Source organism: Gouania willdenowi, chromosome 10 (assembly GCF_900634775.1).
Source record: "Gouania willdenowi chromosome 10, fGouWil2.1, whole genome shotgun sequence".
Classification (NCBI taxonomy): Eukaryota; Metazoa; Chordata; class Actinopteri; order Blenniiformes; family Gobiesocidae; genus Gouania; species Gouania willdenowi.
The window spans coordinates 31,788,315-31,812,848 of NC_041053.1; the positions used below are offsets into that span (position 1 = coordinate 31,788,315).

General features: G+C 37.1%; 3 protein-coding genes across 3 annotated transcripts; 2 read left to right on the forward strand and 1 right to left on the reverse strand.

The window, feature by feature from the left end:
- Positions 1-46: 46 nt before the first annotated feature.
- rpl36a (ribosomal protein L36A) lies at positions 47-6,507 on the reverse strand. The gene is made up of 5 exons (XM_028459580.1): positions 6,416-6,507; positions 4,552-4,657; positions 985-1,052; positions 781-903; positions 47-126 (listed from the first exon to the last, which is right to left on the reverse strand). The coding sequence occupies exons 1-5, from the start codon at positions 6,416-6,418 to the stop codon at positions 106-108; spliced, it is 321 nt and encodes a 106-aa protein (XP_028315381.1). The 5' UTR covers positions 6,419-6,507; the 3' UTR covers positions 47-105.
- A 1,186-nt stretch (positions 6,508-7,693) lies between these two features.
- On the forward strand, positions 7,694-19,557 carry btk (Bruton agammaglobulinemia tyrosine kinase). The gene is made up of 18 exons (XM_028459578.1): positions 7,694-7,773; positions 10,718-10,876; positions 10,971-11,075; positions 11,186-11,267; positions 11,372-11,497; positions 12,281-12,345; positions 12,421-12,617; positions 12,911-12,973; positions 14,535-14,589; positions 14,704-14,783; positions 15,076-15,203; positions 16,312-16,383; positions 16,496-16,667; positions 16,793-17,012; positions 17,904-17,968; positions 18,102-18,220; positions 19,002-19,159; positions 19,251-19,557. Exons 2-18 carry the CDS (start codon positions 10,736-10,738, stop codon positions 19,320-19,322), a joined length of 1,920 nt encoding a protein of 639 aa, XP_028315379.1. The 5' UTR covers positions 7,694-7,773; positions 10,718-10,735; the 3' UTR covers positions 19,323-19,557.
- Positions 19,558-19,905: 348 nt separating this feature from the next.
- timm8a (translocase of inner mitochondrial membrane 8 homolog A (yeast)) lies at positions 19,906-22,986 on the forward strand. Its single transcript, XM_028458757.1, has 2 exons — positions 19,906-20,159; positions 22,435-22,986. Exons 1-2 carry the CDS (start codon positions 20,049-20,051, stop codon positions 22,594-22,596), a joined length of 273 nt encoding a protein of 90 aa, XP_028314558.1. The 5' UTR covers positions 19,906-20,048; the 3' UTR covers positions 22,597-22,986.
- The last annotated feature ends 1,548 nt before the right edge of the window (positions 22,987-24,534 follow it).

Genomic DNA, 24,534 nt, shown 5'->3' on the forward strand with positions numbered 1-24,534 from the left:
TTTGATTTTACCTATGACAATAAACATGACTGAATGAAACAACTTCAAAGTATGAGTGGAAACATTTATTTGGAAAAGAGAGAAGTCTTCTGACTGGACCACAGTTTAAAACTGGATGACCTGGCCCTGGAAGGGAGAGAAGAACAATGTCACTTCAGGGTCTGTAGTTACGTTAATCAGATTTAAAAATCACCAACACATCCTAAACTACAATCCTCCTGCTTTAACTATACATTACACTGCTTAATTTTATAATATCTGTAGAAACTGATTGTCCAGAAGACCCGAGTCAGCAAAGTAAAATCCAGACATTTTATAATAGTTTCAGCAAGAGGTTACATTCATGGCACATGTCAATACTGGTATAAGGAATCAATTGTAAAGCCTGTGTAGTTTTAATCATGGTATGATAATAACAAGATGACTGTTGTGAATAAAGTACAGACTACAACCTGCACTTATTTTTTCCCCTCCTCAAAAAGTACCAAAAAATACAATTTATACATGTTTTATATGAATACAATGAGTAGATTCATTGCTTAACACCTCAAATGTGAGCTCAAAGAGTGAGCAATTAAAATACACAAAGGATCTATTTTCATCTAACTCATTTATGACCAAATCAAATGTTTATTTTCAAATTCAATGCTTTTATTGGTCTTTGCACAGTTGATGTATCATAAGAAGAAGAGTGGAAACCTCCGTTTATGTTTAACTATGCTAAATAGAGCACATAACAGAATTCAAGTCAGTGCAAAACCTTGGAAATCAAACTCTTACCTTTCTCTTCTTGTCACCGCCCAATTCGAAGTGCTTGCATCTCTTGATGGCCAGCATTCTCTTAGATCTGCAGTTAGGCTCCACACACTCAAGCCTCAACACAATCTTCTTTGTGGTCTTAGCCTGAAATAAACAACTGAGGTTAAAGTTCTCACGCACCACTAGACAGAACAGTACCAATATGTTTAAAGAGTTGTGTGTTACCTTTTTGCGGAAAATAGGCTTCGTCTGACCACCGTACCCGCTTTGCTTTCTGTCATATCTCCTCTTACCTGTAATCAAAAATATTCCATTACATTTCAGAGACAGAATGTCATTTGCAAAACAATGACACTTGTCTGCTGGTTTAGAACAATTAAATCACATCTGGCCAAGTGCTTAAAGTACACTGTAAATTAAAGTGACATATTTTCAAATACTAAATTACCAAATCAGGTACATATGAACATTTCACATTCAGGTATTAACTATGCAGAACTTTGGTCTAGTCCTTTGCTGCACTCCAGTGTGTTAGAGCACACCAACTCGTGGCTTTCATTAGGATTAATTCACCTTTAGGGGCGTCTAAATGATGTAATTGCATCGACTAAGTGTGAAAATTACAAGCCACATAAACAAGAGGACACTGGGGCATCCATTAAAAAAATCTGCATTAAACCAGACTAAAGGAGGACTGCAGCAGACCATGATTGATGTTTACACTATGGTTTCTATATTTCTATAATTAAATATGCCTGTTTATTTCACAGTTTCAAAAAGTGCCATTCTGACATAATCAAAGCATACAGGGACATTAACTCACTCAGTGCCACTGACGAGATAATTCGTCATCTGAAATTGAAACGCTCAGTGCCACTGATGAGAAAACTCGTCATTTACGTTTCATCACAGAGATTACTAGAAAACACCCTGGCGGAGGTCCCTCATCAATATCTAAGCTGTAGTGTGATGTAGTAACTAACTGGTGCCCTGAAGGAGGCAGCAGCACACCTTTAGATGACAGATTAGCCACTGATGCTACCATTAGCTAAGGAGGAAGAAGCAGGAAGGAACGAGATTATGGCGCTACGTAATGACATTGTAAAGTATCCAGCAGCTCACAGCACCACATACTAACAGAACATGTGTGGACCTCAGTGTATTATTGATAATGTTGCAATCATGAGATAAAATCATCAACCAAATGGGTCATCTCTGCGTGTCTGGAGAAAGAGGAAGTTACGTCTGTGTGATTGACGGGGGGAGGAGATACAAAATACAGTAAGCAAAACATTAATTTGTGAGCCAGATGGAAAAATAATAATTTTGCCATCCAAAGACTTGTCAGTGTTATTTTTTTTTATAGAAGGAAACCAATGTTCAGATGTTACTGCTTCAAAGTCACTGACCGACTGTTTTTAGTAAAAGCCTGTTTTCTCAGTTTTTTGCTCTGAAACTGGCGATTTGTGAAAAGTTTGCTCTATTCAATGGCTGATTACGGGAGAACGAAACAAGCCAGAAACTATTTTTTTTCTGATGAAAGTAGAGACTTTAATCTTTCAGAATCTAGTGTCAGATTTCAGATTGTCACAAAATATTCTGTGGGTCTTTAAAAATCAGTCAAAATGTTCAAAAACAGCTGGCACTCAAGGGATAAAAATTCTGAAAATGGCTAGCACTGAATGAGTTAATGTTTACTGTGTATGGAGAGCAAGCATTTTATATTTTTATTACTGCGCCACATGTGAAGCACCGTTTACTGTTATTACGGATACCACATCCTATCACATACACTGACTGACAGGGTTCACCTTACAGACACAAGTGACAGACATTTAGATGAGAACTCACTGTTAAGTTTTGAATTTACAACTAAATCTACTGCTACTGAAAACAACAATGACAAAAAGGGAAAGTCAAATAAGAAATAAGAGCAACTTGGACATAACAATGAGGAAGAGCTTTTTTTAATAATTCCTGCAACACAGTGAAAATTAAATCCATTACCATTTGGAAATGTAGTCATTAACATTCATAAGGCCTTTGACCTGTGCTAAATAACTTCCTGCTGTCTGTCATTTTCATTGCTTTCCATTACCAATTCCCCTTTAGAATCTGAGTAATAAATTAAGCCATGCCTTCAACCATCTGAAGAGTTTCCCAAGTATTTACAGAATTTACAACTATAAAGTTGACAAATACATTGTCATTCATATTAGTTTATGCTTGATTAACATGATCCTTTAACATGCTTTTAAAAATAAAACTAGATGGATTGAGCCTGAACATTATAATACAGATTGACTTATTTACTTGCGTTTGTTGAAAAACAATAAGAGCTTCATAAAATTGCATATCGATAAAGTCTGAATGTAAATCCTATGACCTTAAAGTGGCCAAATAATGGTTTTAAATCCTTTCTTTTTAGATATAAATCATACAGTTGTGGTCTATCTAAAGCGGAACTGCAATGCTTGGGTCTGAATTCCTCATTATTATAGCTCCACAGGCGCCTTTTCTGAAGTGCTTCTGAGAGCAACTCGTTTTGGTGCAGTCTCTTTAAATGCAAATGAGACACTCCATACCCTGCCCCCTCTTCAGGTTACAGAGGTAACACTCGGTTCAACTCCACCCTGCTCGGCCATTTTGTAGTTTGATAGAAGAGATACGGTTACGTAGCGGCGCATGACATTTTGTAAATAACCTCAACAACGGAAGACTTGTCCATCCAGCCTCACATGTTCGAGCCAGAGTCGGACCCGGCGCAGCGAGATGAAAATGATGACGATGAACCTGCAGAACCCCAACAAGTGAGCTAACAAGCAACGTCACGAAATGCATTTTAATACAGTCTTTTCGAAGACAAAAACGGCAAAATGAAAAGACTAATGAAAACTTTAGACTTAAATTAAATCACGTAGGCCATATCATCAAGGATCTAAAACGAGCACACAGCGCTAACATATGAAGACGGTGCAAATGCTAATTCTAACAAAACAATGACAGGGACGTCTTATCACACTATTTGGCGTTATTTACAGCTTACCGAAGTGCTCTGTTCGTCGTCTCCAAAGATAGAAGGAATTGACCCCTCAATCAGACAAAGTCTTTCGGCAAATCCTTCTTTATACTGGCGGAGGTTGCAGAAGCAGTCATTCTTGAAGTGCTTTGCGCACACAAAAATGATCCTACCCACAGATGTGGGTACATTTCCATAAAAAATAAATCTTAACCAGGCACTTCGAAAAGGTTCTGATGCTGGGAGACGGTGTAATGAAGCGTGTGGGTTACTACATCCAACAACCGAACATTTTGACTTCTGATCTCATAACTTCGCCATCCTTGAGCTTGGACTACAAAATCGCAGCGAGAAATAAAAATGGCGGATTGCTCAAAGTGTTGGGCCTGGAGTCGATGTCCTAATTTGGCAGTTCCGCTGCAAATACTGTGACGTAATAGTTCAAAAAACGTAATAAAGAATAGAAAAATTGAAACAGATTGAAAAATATGACCAAAACAGAAAATAAAGATATTACCGGAGCACCTGAAGAGACTAATTAGATTTTTTCTGTACTTCTAAGGACTCTAAATATACAACAAAATGCATTTAAGGGCTAAAAAAAGTGGATTTAGCATGATATGTCACCTTTAAAATCAGTAGTTCATCAGTGGTCACAGTGAGAAACAAAATAATGCTGAAAAAATGTGCATTAAAATGCACCGATTCAGTCCCTTCCCATCCCTGGATGGTGTGTGAGAGTGTATATATATATATTTAGAAGATGGTTTTACCCTGGGCGTAGAGAGAGTCCTTCCCCTTCTTGTACTGGGTCACTTTGTGGGGCTGGTGCTTCTTGCACTTCTTGCAGTAAGTCCTGCGGGTCTTCGGGACGTTCACCTACACAAAAGGAGAAAAATAAAGATCCATATAAATCAATTGTTTAACTGTGATTTCGTAAAGGCCGTGGCAACGAGTACGTTAAACGTATCCGTAGACTACCACGCTATGGATACGCAGCGCCCCTCATTGGCCAGTTTAGGTCACATGACAGGTACACCAAGTGACTTGAAATTCCATCATTAGTATTTTAGCTCATATTTATTTTTAGCTACCCCGTTAACCCTTTTATTTTACCCTGTTAGCGGTGGGTTTGAATCAAAATGTCCACGTTTCCCAGAGACTCTGAATGCATCTGGGGGAACATTAATTTGAATGACCATAATGCAGCTAATATTTGATCTATCGGAGAAATTCTAGCAGTTTCTGAAAGCAAAGGAGTTGCTAATTATCATGTCTTTACAGTATATTTACTCACTAGTGACAATCATTAAGAATGGCTTTGTTTTGACAATCATCACACTAAGAAAAGAGGACTTAAGTCCAAGATGGGTTGAAAGACACCAAAATATTGGTGGGTTTAATTTTTTTTATTTAAAAAACGGCAATATATTGCGATATTTTTCCGCACTATTGATTATCGATGTGCTCCCGCTGAGTATCATTTTTTTTATTAAAAAAAACCTTTTCTGTTTTTTCACTAAAATAAACAGGTAGGTCTTCACAGAAATGTTGTCACGGTTGAAAGAACCAATATATTGTTAACTATATATTGCACTATAATGGTGACACTGGTAAGAAATAACCTATTTTTTTGTTTATAGAAAGCACTATTGGAGATATTTATTCATTTACATTGGTATGTTGGCACTTATTTACAGAAATGTTGCACTAAAATAGTGTCACTGCTCATAGGACACTTATATTCTTTTAGAGATATAAAAAAATTGTATTATTCACTTAATCTTTTTTTCTTATTATATCATAGAGTATCGTAGATCGATTTCTGACCAATTTTTCGATAATCGCAGTATTGTCACATTGTGAGATAATCATTATAGTGAGCTTTGTATCGCATATATCGTGATACAAAGGTTCCCACCCCTAATAATGATTATTTACTGTTCTGTAATTTGTGAAATCTGTACTTTAAAAAAATAAAATATGTTTCTTATAGATGTTTTTAGTTATTTCAATGATTGAGGGAATTAAGAAAGTATATATATGATTTTATCCAGGACAGATTGTTATAACGCATAATAGTGATTAACTTAATTTTAAACCTTATGGACACGAAAAACTTATTGATCTACTTATAGCATTTTAACGTTAAAAGTAGACTGAAGAAAACGTAAATTTCTTTGAGAATGCAGAGGTCTGCCAAACTGTCCTTTTGAGAGAAAAAAAATCAAAATATGGTTACCCTATAAAACCTGCATCTAGCTTAAAGGCAGCAGATGCTAAACGGCTAGCGTGCTAGCATTCACGCCGCTGAATGTTAACATTTGACGAATGTTTTGATAATAACAAACACTACGTTAATGCACATACACTCATAGATCTGTCTACATGCATTAAACATATTAGTTGGACACAGAATAAAAACAACAGGCATCTAAAAGTAGCAAAGCTAAACCGGTTGTGTAGCTAGCCGACACTAAATCAAAAATACACCACGTTTACCGTCAACAATAAAAACAATATTAGCCCCATTGTGTCTAAGAGAACATTGCCGACATGACGGATAAAGCCACATATTAAAAATGTAGTCAAATAGAGAGGATTGTATCAGATGTTACAAGTGAAATCGGTTCATACCATGGCTGCGACCCGAGGCGGAGGAAAAGAGGAAAGCTAGACCGGAATCAGTTCCTCAAGTAGCTCAGTCAGAGTCTGCTGTCTATGGGGCGACCCCTGGTGGTGGGAGGTGGAACCTCGTCACTGCGACACAATTATTAGCAGGAGAAAACGTTCTTGTATGCAAGCTGGTGAAATCTGTTGATTACTTAAAAAAACTGACACACATTTTATGGAGTTTAATAACATATTAAAGGATTCAGGGTTTTTATTTTTCTTTATTTAGAAAAGGGACAGTACATATTAATGAACTTATGAAATATGTAAATAAGTCATATTTTAGCCACAGCTAATTTCCATCTGTTGTCCCTGGACAGGCTGATGGTACCATTAAAAACATACAAGACATTATGATCATAAGCACACACACATTAGAGCCACGGGCAACACATGAAGGTATTTACCACTACAAACTCAGGTGTGGTCAGGCAGAAAAAAAAGTTCACTTATTAATTTACAATTCACGTTTCATTAGTTTTTATATGCTAGTTGTCACACAATAAACAAATTTCACAAAGTAATTTCTCCTTAAAACAAATGTATACAGTGTTATGAGAACAAATTATTATATTGCACGTATCCTAAGGTGCTCTGTGTAATGCATGAACCCTAAGCTAATGTTTATATTGCACGTCGTATTCCCTAAGTTGAGTTTTCATCAGTTGTGCTCACAGGTTTATGTTGATCTGAGCCACTTCTTTAAATGACTTTTAAATGTTGTAAAAGTGGGGTTCTCCCTCACAGAAACTGGCAGATGTGATCCAGTGAACACAGCCCTTGTTGGATAAAACATTATGACCAAAAGCAGTTTTTCTCACATACTTATGTGAACATTTACAGAACAGAATTTGTCACCCGGCTCCCCTGTTATGCCCCTTTAGGAATATGTAAATAAATAGAAAAACACACATTTATACTGTATACAAGCAAACATCAAAGGTATCACAGCAAAATTGGCTATGAGAGAACTTCTAATCTAAAGGATTGAACTAAAAGTGAGTGTTTTAGTTGTTTTCTTTAGAAAAAAAAAAACCCAAAATACACACATAATCATAAAGCTGAATGCAGACTTCAAATATGGATCTAATCTAATTTGTAGCCTGTTCAGAACAAAAACTGTCCTCTGACCTGAGATTAAAATGAGCAGGACGAAAAAGAGGAAGTAAACCGAGTCGATTCCTCTCTGTGGGTGTGTTTAAGTTTCTTGCATCACAAAAGTAACGCTCATTTTATGGGAGGCAAGCAAGTGAACCGAAAGAATTCAAAGTCTGTCAGCTGTTTGAAAAAGCCCATTTGCTGCCTGGATCTTGTGTTGATGGGTGAGTGGAACTGCTCTTTAAGAACTGTCAGTTTAAGTTTTATTTATATATATATATATAAAGCCCTTTATCAGGCCAAACATTAGGCAGATTTGTAAACTCCATCAGTAATATTTGCAGTTATCTTTAGCTCACCACCACAAAAGTACAGACTGAAAAGATGAATCATAATATGGACTCATTTATCTGTTTGTTCTGAACATTTCAGCTCTGTACTGTCTATGCACTGAGCATTATTCCACCTATTTTAAACCAGTATCTTCTGCATAACATATTGCTTAATTATTTCAACATCTGATATCAGTTTACCCACTACAGTACACCTTTAAGGTATACCATTGTGCTATTTATTTTTACCTTTTTTACATCATTTTGAAACTGTCTTTTGTTTTGCTTTATTACATTTTGTTACAATCAGTAGTTATTTTTATTTACTGTTGTTATCTTGTGGCTGGGTAATGACGACATTCCTCCAGGTCAATAGGTGGCAATCTACATAAATATATTATTATACAATTTAGTATTTTCAAATTTCATCGCGCGTATCTTTTTTTTTTTTAATTCATAAAGTGAGCTGTAATTTTAAAAAAAAGTTAAAAAAGAACAAAAAAAACACCACAGTTAAATTTACTATTTATTAAAAATGTATGAAAAAAAACATAAAAGTTAAAGGTTCAGGTCTGTGAAAATAAAAGTTACATATTGGTATATTTAAAACAAATATTGTCTAGTTTTATCATATGGCACAATCTGCACACTCCACTTATCAGCAACTAAACGCCAGGAAATTGATGAGTTCCTGTCTTTAGTGACACTAAACTATTAACTATGAACTGAGGCAGCGATCCTAAAAATACACACAGCAGAGACACCTCACACTGGACCACATTCAAACATTTCATCCTTTCAAGCTCTTTACTACAACTAAATACTGTAACTACAATTAAAGGTTATCTTGAAGTTCTGCAGTCAAATGGCGTTTGTCCTCTTTTTATTTCAGTGCTGCACTGATGCAACTTCCCTTTGAGTTTGTCTGTGTCAGCCATGTCAGTGAGTCAACTCCCTTAAAAAAAAAAAAAAAAACAAGGACAATTTTAACGTGATCAACTCCTGTTAAACATGCAGAGAGGAAGGTAATGCAGGGAACGACTGGGTTGGATTTTCTATTTGCACGGTGTTATTTTGGTGTTTTGAAAATAAAAACAGGCAGTGTAAAATGAGCTATGAGGGGAAAAAAAACACTTCACAGAATAGAGAAGACACGTGATCAGTTCAACACCATGCACACAAAACCTGAGGTTAATGACATTCCAATGCAGGGTTGTTCAACACATTTCAACTAAGCAGCCACACACTATTGATGCATAATTCAGTCAAATCCTACCATAACACATAAAAATAGCTTGATGGATAGACTATATTTTGGGTCAAAGGTTCAAGAGCTGAACCAAGTCACCTTTTACATGACTACTAATATCTTCACTATAGTTTGTATTACTCTCTGCTACGCCAGTGTTGGTCTAAATATTTAGCATGGTGCGTGTGAAGAGTTCAGTTGAGGTTTAATTATCAGTGACCGACAGAAGCTTTTTCTACTGCTACAGGGAAGTGCTCACAGGCTGAAAATAGGATGAACACACATTTTACAGAAAGTACCACACAACAAGCCCTTAGCTGTGTGGAAGTAGTTAGGAAGGAGTTTGACTCATTGGTAGTCGCAAATTATTGTCCTAATGTAACACAACACAGTGCTTAATGGTATTCAGTGCAAAACAAGCCTTGGCCGTACAAAGAAATACATGAAAGATTCTGAAATGATTGCATCCAAAGTCAGCCACACTGTCGTAAATGTACTTAGTACACTATGACACTGATGGTTTTTATTAATGTTGTTCCAATACCCTTTTTTTGTCCCGATGCCGGTGCTGTTGTGGTGCTTTGGATGAAATGAGACGGAGTCAAGCTTTAGGGTTGCTGGTCACAGGGTTTGTGTTTTGAAAAGCAGACTAGTCTGGGGTTCAGAGGTTTCAGTGTGTGTGCCTCAATGAATCTCCCATTGTTCTGTGCTCTCAGGGTTTTGTATGTTGCTGATAGTAGTAGTCATAACAATGACAGAGTTTCCTAGAAGAGACCTTGGTGAATGCTATCAATGTACGATGATATCTGGCCTGCTTAGAGCAGTCTGACCAGAACTGACCAGAAGAAATTCTGTACTCATATAGCAGGTACCAATACCCACTTGCATAGTATCGGCTGATACCGATACATGCCGATACTGTAATGTTGAAAAAAAGATATCATTTTTTTCCCCGTCAAAAATCAGGTCCTCGAAATCACCAACATTTTCTCTCATGTGTAGGGACTTTAGGTTTTTTTTTCGGCAAAATGAAAATTCGGCCCCGCGATTGGGTCAGAGCGGCAGCACCAGGCCAATAGCAACAGCTTGCCTCGGCATGCACTGAACACGTAACCATACGTGTTTCTGTGATCAGGAGTCAGGGCAGCAGTGAGAGTCGGGACAGTGAAAAACATAAGGTGCTGCCTTTGAAGAAGAGTTTGATGCTGTAAATGGCATTGGCGTGTTAATGGTTAATACTTGCCGGTAATGATGCCAGCCTTTTAATGCCGTATACTAATATCAGTATCAGCACAGCATTCGTTTTTATTGGCTAACTCAAGTCTGATCCATGATGTTGAGTTTGATCGGTTAGTTTTCGGAGGTTGTCGCTTTCATTTCAACCCTAAGGAAGACGCTAAAAGCAAGACTCCAACCAAAACACCTAAAGGGAAGCATCTCAATTTGACTGCTGATGTCTTGTTCTCTGTGAAACTCTTTAACTGAGTAACAGAGAGCAGTAACAGATTAACTAAAGACAAACAGCAGCAGCACGATATCACAGCTCTGTTTAGTGAGACTAATGGCTTTTCACTTTCCTAAACGTAGAATAATCCTGACTGAGATATGTCTGAAAACATACTGGAAGAAATCTTCATCAAGAGATCTCAGCAGAAGAAGAAGACATCTCCTTTAAACTATAAAGAGCGATGGTTCATTCTAACCCAGGAAAAAATTGCTTATTACGAATACGATCCAGACAAATGGGTTTGTGCACAGTTCATATGGCATTTTTCTAATGTTTGTGTAATAAAATGAAAAATAACCTTTTCCTCTGACTGTGTTGGTCTTGACTGAGCAGAAGCGAAAAGGTCTGAAAGGGTCGGTTGACCTGGAAAAGATCAAGTGTGTGGAGACGGTTCAACCCGAGCACAACTCTCCACAGGAGCGCATGTTCGCCTTCCAGGTACACACTGCTTTCCATTCACCTAAACCACTCCCCTTCATTTCCTACCATATCTGAAGCCTAAAAATTTCTCATCTCGTCAAATGTCTTTTTTTTTTTTTCTTTGACAGATTATTTATGATGAAGGACCCTTGTATATTTTTGCAAGGACTGAAGTTATTCGTGCTCAGTGGATACAGACCCTTAAAGAAAGTAAGTATAAGCAGATCTTTTTCATTGGTATATTTTAGAATTTGAAGCAACATATGACCATATCTTCAAAGTGTATTCTGTTCAATGGTCATTTCTGTGTGCAGTGGTGCGTTTAAACAAAGACCTGATGCAGAAGTACCATCCCTGTTTCTGGGTGGATGGGGTGTGGTTGTGCTGCCAGCAGGAAGTTAAACAAGCGATGGGCTGTAAAGTGCTGGATAGCAAGAATGGTAAGAATCGGATTTTTTTTTTTTATTGTATTCTATTTTACTAGGTAAGGTCAGTTTAGAACCAGTCATTTACAATGACGACCTGGGCCGGAGGCAGTGAGGTTACACATGAAACATAAAAACAGTTAAAATGCACATTTAAAACATAGAGACAGATAAAAGACAGTGGAGAGACGCATCAACATACCTATCCATAGTCACATACTGTATAATAAAACAAACTAATTGCTGGTAGCAGGAACCACGGTCACAGATAACTGTTTGCAGTGGATTTGTGAAAGTAGATGTTGGGAGGAAGAAACTGAGTTTTAGTTTCTGCAAAGTGTTAATGTGTACATCAAAGGAGAGGGAGCTATCAAGCCAAATGCCCAGGTATTTGTAGGTATCGATAAAACTGATTACTGAGCTATTCAGTAAGGAGATTTTAAGTGGGTAATCAGACTGTGGTGAGTTCGGAGTAAAAAAACAAACATTAGATTGCTTGTGTTTAAGAGAAGGTGATGGTCTGTAAAAGCACAATGAATACTGTTGAAACCGGGCAATAGCAAAGTCAGGGCAGTGCTCAGTGAAGAACTGGAAATATACAGAATGGTATCGTCTGCGTACAGATGGATATGTGACTTTCCCGAAAAATGAGCAATATTGTTAATAAAGATTTTGGATAATGCTGGACCAAGTATGGAACCCTGGAAAACACCCTTGGACAGGGGCAGGCGATCAGATAAATGAAATCAATGATTTTAATATCAATCTTTTTTCACCAATACGTCATTAAATTAATAGGTTTTACTTCCAAGACATCGTGGCGACGAACATCAAGGAAACCTCTTCCTCCAACACCAACAGAGGTTTACAACCGTTCCTTCACGTCAATATCAACTCATTATAGGCTCAGCAGTTCTGACGTTCATGTGTTGTTTCAGGAAAAGGCTGCACGTCCTCTACCTCCTGCCCCATCTCTGCCTCCAGAACCAGCCGGTCCCTCTGTTGGCATGACCGTCATTGCTGAGTATAACTACGTGCCAATGACTCCTCAAGACCTGGAGCTGAGAATGAATGAAGAGTACACCATCTTGGAGATGTCCGACAGCAACTGGTGGAGGGCTCGGGACAAATTTGGGTGAGAGGATTTTTAATGAAATGGGCACTCGAAGCAAAACAAGATTATCTTAATTTTTTTAAAAGAAACTCCATTCAATAAAAATAACACACTTTCAATCAAAGAAATAAATAATTGACATTAAATTGATTTAAGTGGGTTATTATTTGAGTGGAAAAAAAAGAATTATTTGAGCAACTTTTTCTTTGATTTAATATTAAAGAAACAAATCTACCTCCATAGTACTTTGCTTTCCATTATAAAAGGTTCAAGTTATGAAATGTTTCAAACATTGTGTTGTTTTTTTGTTTCAGGACAGAGGGTTATATACCGAGTAATTATGTTGTGGAGGCTAAAAACGAACTAGAAAGATTTGAGTGAGTATAAGAATATTTTTTAATCTCCAAAAATGGTAAACAAACAATTTATCTAAGTGTAAGTACATCCCCAGATTTTTGCTGACCTGCCACTAGGAGGAAATTTAAAAAAATGCCTTAATAAGCCTTTTCACACTCCAGACGTGAGCATGCGCGACCTGGGGGGTTATAGGTCGAGAGATATATAAAAAACGAAACAAGTTCGTTCACTCTGTTGATAATTCCAACCTAACAGCATTTGTAATGTTATTCCAGAGATCGTTAGTGTTTTAATAGTGTTCATATTATTGATATTACACATATTCAGACTCGAGGAGGTGACCAGGGTTTTCCGCTGATGTCACCTACGGCCGATTCGAGAACTTTTAAAAACCAATGGAAGCAGCTCAGCAGCAGTATGGAAGCGAGGGCAGAATGATGCACATATCCGAGCATTTTTGTAAAACCAATGGGAGAAAGAATATTATTAAAGCAACCGACTTCCTCTGCTTCCTACTCCTGTGTTTTCTCTGTTTACCTTTATTGTTGGTAGTTTTTAAAAAAAAAAATGTTTTAACTTTTGTAGTTGTTTTAACAACTGTAAAGTGTTTTTGAGTTTTTGAAAAGTGCTTATAAATAAAATGAAAGGACAGTATGAGTTTTCACTTTGAAAAGGTACATTTACGAGGTCCACCATTCATTAACCAGGTCCATGATTATTTTCATTAAATATTATTTTTCAAATTTGAAGAAAGTGCACAAGATGGACAGGCTGATTAGTGAACAGCACAGTTTAGCTGACTGATCACTGTTAAGAAGCCAGAAAAAACCTGAATTTTCAGCTCGTGTGCAGCATTGACTTTAGCAGCTAACTCGGCATTTCTACTTCGGAGACAGATACCACGTTTCACTTTTTTTTTTTTTAAAAGAAGCAAGGCTCCAACGAGGAAAAAATGATCTAAATCTCTGTCAGACTCGCTGTTTACATCATCAGCTATGGCGAGTTTATACCTCTTGACCTTTGACCTAGTGTGAAAAGGCTTATTATGGGCATTGCTCCTAGAGTAGTAAAGACACGCCCAGTCACAGCAGCCCCGTCCCCACAGCGATGCACAGTTCTGCATTGAGCTGTCATAAATGCTCACCTCGGGCTTTGAGAGGAAGAAAGCAGTCAGTCCTACCATCTTTTATAGGAGGGGCGGAGCCCACAGTGACGGTTAGTGATGTCACTGATCCAAAAAGACATCACTGATCTAATCTCAGCCAATAGCAAAATTAAATTGCAACAGCCGGAGTTCAACCTTTAGAAGGAAGTCATTGACATTTACTTTAGATAAATGTGATGAGTGGGACTTGGATCAATGAACTACATTACTTCATACCTAATGATATATGTAAATAAAAAAGTGGTTTATGGGTGTACTTACACTTTAAATTTCTAAATATGAGATTAAAAGAATGATTTAAAAAAAGTATCCATCAATGACTTGTTTTCTATAAAATAAAAAATACAGTCTAGATTTATCAAATTTTGCAAAATGATAAGCTAATATTTTCAAACAGTTATACATATATTTTGCAGATGGTATTGCAAGAATATGAACCGAAGCCAAGCTGAAGAGCTACTAAAGAGTGAGGTAAGTTTAAGGGCGGACCTACACGTTGCCTCCAAAGAACACATGGCATCATTCCATTCCTTTTAATCAGAAGCTTAACAAAAGTGAGGAATGCATGTTTGTTCAAATTCGCAGAACAAAGATGGAGGCTTCTTAGTCCGCGACTCGAGCAAAGCTGGGAAATACACAGTGTCTTTGCTCACTAAGAGCGGCGGGTGAGTAAGCACATGGTGGTGAACGCTGTTATAGTTTGTAAAGGCTTGGGTCATGTGTAAAAACATGAAAAGATTCACTGTTTTCTTGTAGTAGAAAAGGTGATCCACTCAGAGAGACGGATGTAAATTATTCATGCAAAACTACGGTAATCTGATGAAGCTTTTCCTCTCACGCCCCAGTGTGGATGTCTGCAGCTGCTTATCCATGCATGATAAACATTAGCTTCTGTGTGGATGCATCCTGTACCAGCTGGATAATCGCACTCTGGTTATTATTCCACTGTCTCTGCAGGGAAGCGTGTGGAAGCTGCAGACATTATAACATCTGTACCAGCGTTCAGGGCCAGTTTTACCTGGCAGAGAAGCACAATTTCAACACCATCCCAGAGCTCATCAACTACCACCAACACAATGCTGCAGGTCAGCAAATATGAACTGAATATGAAGATGCGTGAGAAAGCCCAATCTGCATCACAATGCTTTCATTTTGAATGTGGATAAAGTTACTGGACCTTTGAACTTGTGTCCAAGAAAAGGAGAGAAAATTGTTACAAAATTATAATTCAAGACCACATCCGAGATCAAGACTTGCCCTTGAAAAGGATGCATCGAGACAAGACAAGACCAAGAATATTGTCTAGTCGAAATCAAGATAACACCAAGACCATAAAAATACATTTTAAAAACAATGACAAGGTTGAACTATTAAAGAGCATCTCTCTTTAATTTTAGGTTTCATTTTAATACATTTTATAGACAAAACAAGGTGTTTGACACTCTTTCAAAGCACAACATACAAACATCTCAAATCTTGACAAATTTGCTCAACTATATTCTTGACAAAATGGTGTCATTGGAAAAGATTTCCCAAGGAGATGAAACAATCAGTGAGCTAACGCTAAATGTTTCAAGTCAAATTACAACAGTAATTAATCAGGCACAGTTCCCAGTGCATCTCATTATTATCTCAATAATGAAGTTGAAAAATTGCAGATCAGTGCTTGCCTCAACTGGTCTTGATGGAAAACCTGAGAATGAAACAAGACTGAGTAAAATACTTGAGTCTAAGACAAGGTCTGGAGTACTACAGCACTAGTGTGAAAGTTAAACAGACTCTTGATGGACATACAGTATTTCTTACTTTTCTGAGTAGTCAGAAAACAATCTATTGCATTAAAACTATATATTTCTGCTTCAAAATGTAAATTGTTACTGATTATATCTTCATGGAGGACTAACTCTGCCACAATTAAAAATAAATAAATGAATAAATAAATATATACCTATATGCCATAAATACAGAAATCACTCAATAATTCAATATATGCCATGAATGCTATTTATTTATTTAGTAATCTATACATCTATTCATTTAGTTCTAGATATAGTTCTCGTTATTGTCACTTGAAAAAATGTAGTTGATGAAAATTATGATGCAAATTTTTTGTAAACAAAATTAACACTGGTCTCATCCTTATCCCGTCTATTGTAATGTTTAGTCGATGAACATCTGTCATCTCTCCTAAAGGTATGGTTAGCAGACTGAAATACATCGTCTCTAACCGCACTCGGCCTCCGTCAACAGCAGGCCTTGGCTACGGTAAGAGCTTTTGAACTTTGACTTGTAAATTATTTTCAAATGTTTTTCATCATTCCTATTTAAGTCATATATTTTCCAACCAAAAGCGACCCTCTTTTCTCGTATGATCCAGGGGTTTGGGAGATGGACCCTCTCGATCTCACCTTCATCAAAGACTTGGGTACGGGTCAGTTTGGAATGGTGAAGCATGGGAAGTGGCTCGGCCAGCACGACGTGGCCATTAAGATGATTAAGGAAGGCTCCATGTCAGAAGATGATTTCATCGAAGAAGCTAAAATTATGATGTGAGGACAAAATAATTGAGTTTTGGGAAGCAATAAGGGGACCAAAGCCCTCATAACACATCAGGAGGGGGCAATTCTTACAGCATGTTTGAGGAAACCCGACCTCTTATTTTTGCTCATACTAGGAAGCTTCGTCATGAGAACCTGGTCCAGCTCTATGGTGTGTGCACCAAACAAAGACCCATTTACATTGTGACTGAGTTCCTATCAAACGGCTGCTTGCTGACGTACCTGAAAGAGGGCCTGAGGCAGCACCCGACAGCCATCCAGCTCCTGGAGATGTGTAAGGATGTGTCCGAGGGAATGGCTTTCCTAGAATCAAAGCAGTACATCCACAGAGACCTGGTAAGGAAAACAGATTTGCATTGCCACGACAATGCAAGTGTGAATGTGAAAAATAATTGCCAACTCTTTTAGCTGTATCTGTTTGTTGTCAATAAACACAAGTTTGTGCACAACACCAAAAGCTTGTAGGCAGCACTCACAGAGAATGAACAGCATTATGTTAACTCATTGAGCAGCTGAAGCTGACCATAGAAGTCCTAAGGTAAAAGTCTTACTTCTGAAAGCAAAGAAAGGGGTGAATACTAAGTATTCCCACTAAAAGTACAAAAATTGTAGCAACATTTTAAGCTATAAATTGTGGCTGTAGCGGTAAGATGAAAGCTTTAACAGCAGTTTTCCTCAAAGTTCATGAGCAGCAGCTGGCACACTCACGCAGACCTAACCAAGCACTTGCAAAAGTGACCTAATTTGCATAAAACCTTAAGTTACATTAAAAGTAAAAGAGCTAGCATTTTACAAAGGAGATATTGTCACTGATAATAAGCAGCAGAACGTTTAGATTTTTGAATGGTGTAAATCACTTAAGATTTGCATGTAGCATGACAAATAGGGTCACATTAAAAATGAATATACATTTATTTTGTCATAGTGCAACAATGTACAAAATGCATTGATTTGTAGATTAGAAAGTGCACAATATTTTAGTGCTAAAATTGTGTCTCTTAGTTAAATATTGACAGAGATATAGCAGTTTACAGAAAAATAATAAAATTTAATATTACATTATAAGAAAAAGTGTTAGCCTTTTACAATTCTCATAGCAGCATCGTCACTAAGGAGTGGAACATTTTTATATTTGAATGGTGTAGTTAAGAATTGGCAAAGTAGTGCAGGTCAAAATATGGTCAGAAGAATGAGAAATGTTCATCCTCAGTGTTTAATCCTCCTCAGGCTGCCAGGAACTGTTTAGTGGATACTAATGGCACAGTCAAAGTGACCGACTTTGGCCTGTCCAGGTAATATATGCACCTCACATGATATATATATAGATATATATATCTATATATATCTACATATATATATATATTTTTTTAAGGGCATATGAGTGATTCCTGCAGAATGGCTTTAATCCTTCTCTCATTCACCCAGGTATGTTTTAGACGATGAGTACACCAGCTCAGCAGGTTCAAAATTTCCTGTTCGCTGGTCTCCCCCTGAAGTGCTCCTATACTGCAAGTTTAGCAGTAAATCAGACATCTGGGCATACGGTACGTAAACTGTTTAAATATCTACATCACACAAGAGCAATAAAGCTTCTTTGAGCACTGTAAAAGCACTATACAAATAAAATGTATTATTATTATTATTATTATTATTAATTGTGTGACTCCCAAAATAAATACACAAAATGACAACGGAAATACACAAAAGGGAAGTGAAAATATGCAAAGTGACTGCGAAAACACAAAAAAGGACATTGAAAAAATCAACAAAATGACTCATAACACACACAAAATAACAGAATAATACACAATATGACTTCCAAAAACACAAAAAAGGACATTAGAAATCCATGAAAATGACTCAAAAAACACAGTAAAAAACAGAAAAACACACAATAGGACTCCAAAATCAAACAAAACAATAAGACAATTACACAAAACAACAAAAAATGTCAAAAACCTTTGTTCTTTCCTGTTTCAATGTTCAGATTGGTCATTATTCTATTTGTGGCTGTTGCTGTGATAACAGTTGTCCATTTCTGACTTATATATTTCCAACCTATTTTGTTAGTCCTTGATTTATCAACTACTAAAGTTGTAGATATAAGTTGCCTGTGAGCATCATTATAAAGTCTTGCACGCAGGGAAAGTATTAGCAGATACTTGAAAACTTAAAGACAATGCAATTTAAAGTGTTGCACAGATAACGGGAGATGTTACATTTATCTTTTTTTCAGTTTTTCTTTGTTTCTGTGCTGATATAAAAGCAATTTATTGTGATTTCAAGTATCATTGCTGTTCATTTTGATTTTATTCAATCTTTTAGGGGTTCTAATGTGGGAAATTTACACTTTGGGAAAGCTTCCCTATGAACGTCTCAACAACACAGAAATAGTGGATCAGGTGCCTCGTGGTTTGCGTCTCTATCGCCCTCAGCTCGCCAACGAAAAGGTCTACAGCATCATGACAAGCTGCTGGATCGATGTAAGTAAAAAATGTTGCAATTAACCTGGAATGATGACGCCAATGTTTACTTAACCCAAGCTCACTATTTTCCCTCTGTTGTGTCTTTTAGAAAGCAGAGGAGAGACCAAACTTTCAGGAAATGGCTTTGACGGTTCAGGATTTGCTTTATGAGCTGCAATAGCTGCACAGAGGAGTTGGCATTGGGATCTCAAACCCTGCACAAACTCGTCCTCTAGTGTGAATGTGTGTAATGTTGAAGTCATGAATTTAAACCAAAAACAGACATTTGAACTTTGCATTTGTATTTCCCACCATCTATTTTTACTGCACTCTGCATATTACCTTTCTCAGCTTTGTTTTATGTATACTCATGACAAATAAATACCAAGTATGCCAAGCTGGAAAAAGATCAAAAAGTCATCTGGTTCCTTGTGTCAACTAAATCCTTTTTTTTTTTTTTTTTTTAATTTATCTTACAGAACAAAAACATCAGAATATGTTATTTTTATTCAATCTGGGAGCAGGTTTCCTGTCCATCCATTCAATTTGTTGCTAGGCAAGGGTACACCCTGGACAGGCCGCCAGTCCCCTGTCCGTCACCAACAAAAAAATATTTACTTTATTTATTTTTTGCAAGTTTTGGTCCTCTTAAATTCTGGTCCATCTAGAATTCAGTAGGTGGCGGTAATGATCTTTTTAGTTTGCCAACTGCCATAAAGGAGGAGGAGGAGAAGAAGAGTTGAGTTACGTCACCGTGACAACGCTTGCGTCACACCAGCGTACTCAGCGATTGGCGGACGAGCTTCCGGTTGTCTGTCTATCGTACACACACGTGAAGGTCAGTATTACGGACCTTTAGGGTGTTTTAGAAAGAGAAAAGGCACTCTTTCACTAGTTGTTTTTAAGTATGGACAACCAGGGAGCTAAAGCCGACCCCCAGCTACAGCAGTTCATCGAGGTCGAGTCTCAGAAACAAAGATTCCAGCAGCTGGTTCATCAAATGACTGAAGTCTGCTGGGTAAGATCCGCTACTACTAGCTACTATTGACCTTTCTGTTTTTATTATTTTAATGTGTTAATCAGAAGCTGAGTTCGTCTCTACACCACTGGCTACTGATCAGTTTGAGGTGTTGGGAAGTAACCCAAGATAATGGCCGAATGATAATATATCATGGACCAAGTGTCTAATTCACAGCAAACAGTTGTTTTACCGCATTTACACACAGTAATAACAGCAGTCTAAATTACTTTGACTACAATGGAATTATCTTTAATGCTATAAAAAAAAAAAAATACAGATATATACGTCGTGAGGTGTGCTGTGGTATTTGGTACCACAATTTTAGCTGCAGATCAGTTCTGTTAGTTATGAGGTGGTTGACTTAGAATTAGACAAGTTTGCTTTTAAAAGATGCTAGAATGGACTAAGATTTTGGTCTAATATTCAACAAAGGATGTTTGAAAATTTAAACTTCTTAAATTCTGACTTTTTTTTTTTAAGTCGAATCCTTATTGGAAAAAGACTATGGCTGTGTTCGAAATGGCACACTCCATACTATGCACTACAAACTCAATAAGTATATACTGTCTACTACATTCTATAAGTGTGGTTAGGATGATGAGCATTCCCACTGAAGTATACTTCCAGGTTTCCCAAGATTTCAAACCTACGATGACGAAAACCTGACGCACACTGAGGCTAAATATTTGTGAATGAAAACATTTTAAGTGAGAAAGTGACCAAGTAGAACATCAACATGTGCTCATTTGATCCATAGAACTTGCAGAAAACACATTTCATGTGTTTCATGACTAGTGTGCCCATCGTCCATAATGTCCCGGTATAGTATACATCCAGGTATTTTTCGCTTACTCAATCTTTCCATACTATCTAATGTGAATACATGACATACTTATTTTGACATCAGACTTAGTATTAGTATATAAGTATTCCATTTCAAACACAATGTCCAAGATCTCATCAAGACACAAACAGTGCTACCATCATATTCTAATCATTTGTGATTTTTTTGGGGAGAAAAAACGACCTTATTGGTGAACGTGACAAAATGTAGATGATAGTGTTTGGATGTTTGTGTGATATTAGGTAACCCTAACAGTTATTAAAGCTGCTATCCGGAGTTTCTGAGAGAACGTCTCGTTGTCCCGCCCTCAACAGCTCTACTTCCTCCCCTGCCTCTGCCAGTCTACCAGAAGCTCCGCCTTGACATTTGTGCACATGCATTGCAAAACATAACAAAGTCGCATAACTACAAAAACTACATATTTATTGTTAGTGCCATAACTTTTGATTAACACGTTTATTACCTGTTCATGAGAAATGTTGCCAAATCCTGGTCCGTTCAGAATCCTTTTAAAAGCTGAAGGTCTCTCCATCTTTGAAAAGTGGCTCCGAGATAAATTCTGTTGCGGTCACGAAGACGTTTATCCACAAGCTTTGTATGCAGACTTTTATTTTCTTTTTCAGTAGAAGCTCTATACGTTGGCATTTGTGGAATGGGTAACTTTGGAGCTACTCCATGACGCTATACTGCTCAGTGATACCTGTTTGCTGTTGTGACGTGCACGTGCATTCACTTTGATTGACAGTAGCCCGCTCCAGGAAGTCGAAGCCTTTTGGCTGGGCGAAGTCGGCGCTTTCTTGCATTTGTATAGGGGTCTATAGGATGAAGGAGGGACTTATATACATTAATGTATATGAATGACCACCGGCAGTAGACCATAGTAAAAGACTAGTTAGGTATTTTTTGCATTTCAAAAGAATCATACATAAACAGAGGTGTGTATCGCCTGGCATCTGGCAATACGATTCGTATCGATAAATAGGTCACGGTATGATTCGATACATCCCGATATTAAAGTAAAAGGCGATTATTGTGATTTTTTTATTTTTTTTATATATATATATATATATGACTTAAACCACCAATCTGTAAATTTGTACACCTTCATGAGATTATGAAATATTTTATTTGCATATTTTACACTCAAAACATACACTTTAACATGCATGTGCCAACAACAACTTAGAATGAAAAAAATAACATACAATCTGCCTGTAGCTTTTAGTTCAACATGACTTTAGTGCAACTTAACTGAGGTATATGCTTAGAACAACAAATAAATGCAGAAAGTTAGTACTTTCTTTCCCGAATCGATTTTTTTCAACACCTTTAATAAACACATTTGTCAGAAACTCTGGATATCAGCTTTAATGTGAGTGCTATTGTGTGTCCTCACTGTTGCATGTTCTAAACTTGCCTGTGTTGCAGGAGAAGTGCATGGACAAACCAGGACCAAAGCTGGACTCCAGGGCAGAAGTTTGCTTCGTTAACTGCGTGGAGCGATTCATCGACACCAGCCAGTTCATTCTGAACCGACTGGAGCAGACGCAGAGGAGCAAAGGCTCGTTTTCAGAGACAATGGATGACTGAAGGACTCACTGTAACTGGTCTGATGTCCACAGCCACTGGTGTCAGAGGACGCTGCTGCATGGTCCCATCCATCACAGATGCAGGCATCGTGCTGAAAAACTCTGAAGTCAACTGGAATAACGTGAAAGTGTTACTTTTTGATACAAGTGCCTCAGATAATCATCATCTATGGTGACTTTGTTCTTCCTGAGCTGGGTTACAACAAAGTGCTTCATGTTTTTGTCCTAATACGATGACTAGAATTTGAATTTCCTGGTAATCATTGCTACAAGGAATTCACTACACTGTCGTGGTGGAGACAATAAACAGTAAAATACTCCGCTGGTGATTCATTATTGAAGCAGCCTAAGTTTCTAATTGTACATATGCAATAAACTGATCCAAACATTATTTAGTTGTGATTTATTCAGCTTTTACAACAACATAGTAAAGAAACAACAATGTGTAACAGCCTAACCCTATGTGGTGAAGTGATCTATAGACAAATGATAAGTTCTTTGGCACATTTTAGATGTGATACTGAGCTAATAGCCATACATACTGTTCACTTGTATTAAGGCCACGAAGTAAAAAAATCTGTTCAAATATATTGCAAATTAAACTAATTACATTGTCATCTAAATGTTAGATTCGGGATATTGATCCAGAGTATCCCCGTAGTCTAATCACTTGTTTAATATCCCATTTTGCATTTCCCAGTTTTGGAGTTGGATTGTTCAATGTTTACAAACGCCTGCAAAAATAACCTCTTTGGAGGAGGAAATCAAGTAACAAAGTACCTAGAATTATAATACAGAAATAAGGCACATTTTGGCTTGTATGTTTACATTTGACCTTGCAGTAAAAGTACAAATTCCACACACACTGCAGGCATTAAAACTGTGTGAAATCCAATACGTTGACTGACGCTAAAAGAAAACTGAGGACATGTTGATGACGTAAACCAGTGACACTAAAGCTACGTCAATACAAGCTTACATTTTCCAACAAGTTGTAAAGCAGAGGTTCCCAACCCTTTTTTGGATCATGACCCCATGTTGATATCAAAAATTTCTGCCGACACCAAAGACACTTTTTTCATCTAGAATTAGTTCTTGATCATGTTTGTTTTGCTGGTTTACAAATATAGATCACAAAGGTTTAGTGACAAGTTGCGGCAGCTCGGATTTTTTAAATTGTGCATTTTATTTATAAGTATTGAATGTGGTTAACCCTCTAGGGCCTAAGGCATTTTTGTTGTTTTTTTCACTACATTTGATTTTTTATATTACATGAGTAAATCCATAAATAATTTTTTTTCAGGAGAACCTCACAAATGTGACTCTGAAGTATTTTCTTTAATATGGCATCCTGTATTAACACAGTGGATCTAAAACCACTATAAAAACTCAAATTCAAGAGGGAAAAAGTAAAACAAAATTTACTATAAAAGTCACAAACATTTTTATCAAATAATTTTTATTGCTTGTATAGCAAATTTAAACTGTATATTTCAAAAACTTATAAACAGATAAATCAAACAACAGTTATATAAACTGTAGCTATTTACAGTGAAATGGAAGCAATGTCTCAGACGATTTTGTACAACTACTTACAAAAAAGTATGAATCAATAATACAAGAAAAGACAAATTATTTGTGCCTCATTGTGTTGATATAAAACAAATATACTAGACACTACACCACTCTAACTCAACAGTGATAATCGCTATTCTCTCAAATCTCTCAACTCAATCTCGCTTTCTCCGTCTCCGTTTGTCCGGCTCTCTTCGTTTACCTTTTGCAGCTATAAGTGAAATTTTGATTGGACGATGGGCTTCTTCTTCTCAACCAATAGGAAGAATCTATTAGTTTCAGCGTTGTTTTTTTTGCTCCACAGCACTTTCGCCTCGTTGAACTGAACGCGCAAGAAAATGTCATGGAAAAACATGCATACATT

Coding starts and splice junctions, on each gene's coding strand:
- btk (XM_028459578.1), top strand. CDS start 10,736: ATGTCTGAAAACATACTGGAAGAAATCTTCATCAAGAGATCTCAGCAG. Junction 15,204..16,311: donor CCACCAACACAATGCTGCAG/GTCAGCAAATAT, acceptor TCTCTCCTAAAG/GTATGGTTAGCAGACTGAAA. Junction 19,160..19,250: donor TGACAAGCTGCTGGATCGAT/GTAAGTAAAAAA, acceptor TGTGTCTTTTAG/AAAGCAGAGGAGAGACCAAA.
- rpl36a (XM_028459580.1), bottom strand. Junction 904..984: donor AGCCTATTTTCCGCAAAAAG/GTAACACACAAC, acceptor TGTTTATTTCAG/GCTAAGACCACAAAGAAGAT. Junction 127..780: donor GCGGTGACAAGAAGAGAAAG/GTAAGAGTTTGA, acceptor TCTCCCTTCCAG/GGCCAGGTCATCCAGTTTTA.
- timm8a (XM_028458757.1), top strand. CDS start 20,049: ATGGACAACCAGGGAGCTAAAGCCGACCCCCAGCTACAGCAGTTCATC. Junction 20,160..22,434: donor AAATGACTGAAGTCTGCTGG/GTAAGATCCGCT, acceptor CCTGTGTTGCAG/GAGAAGTGCATGGACAAACC.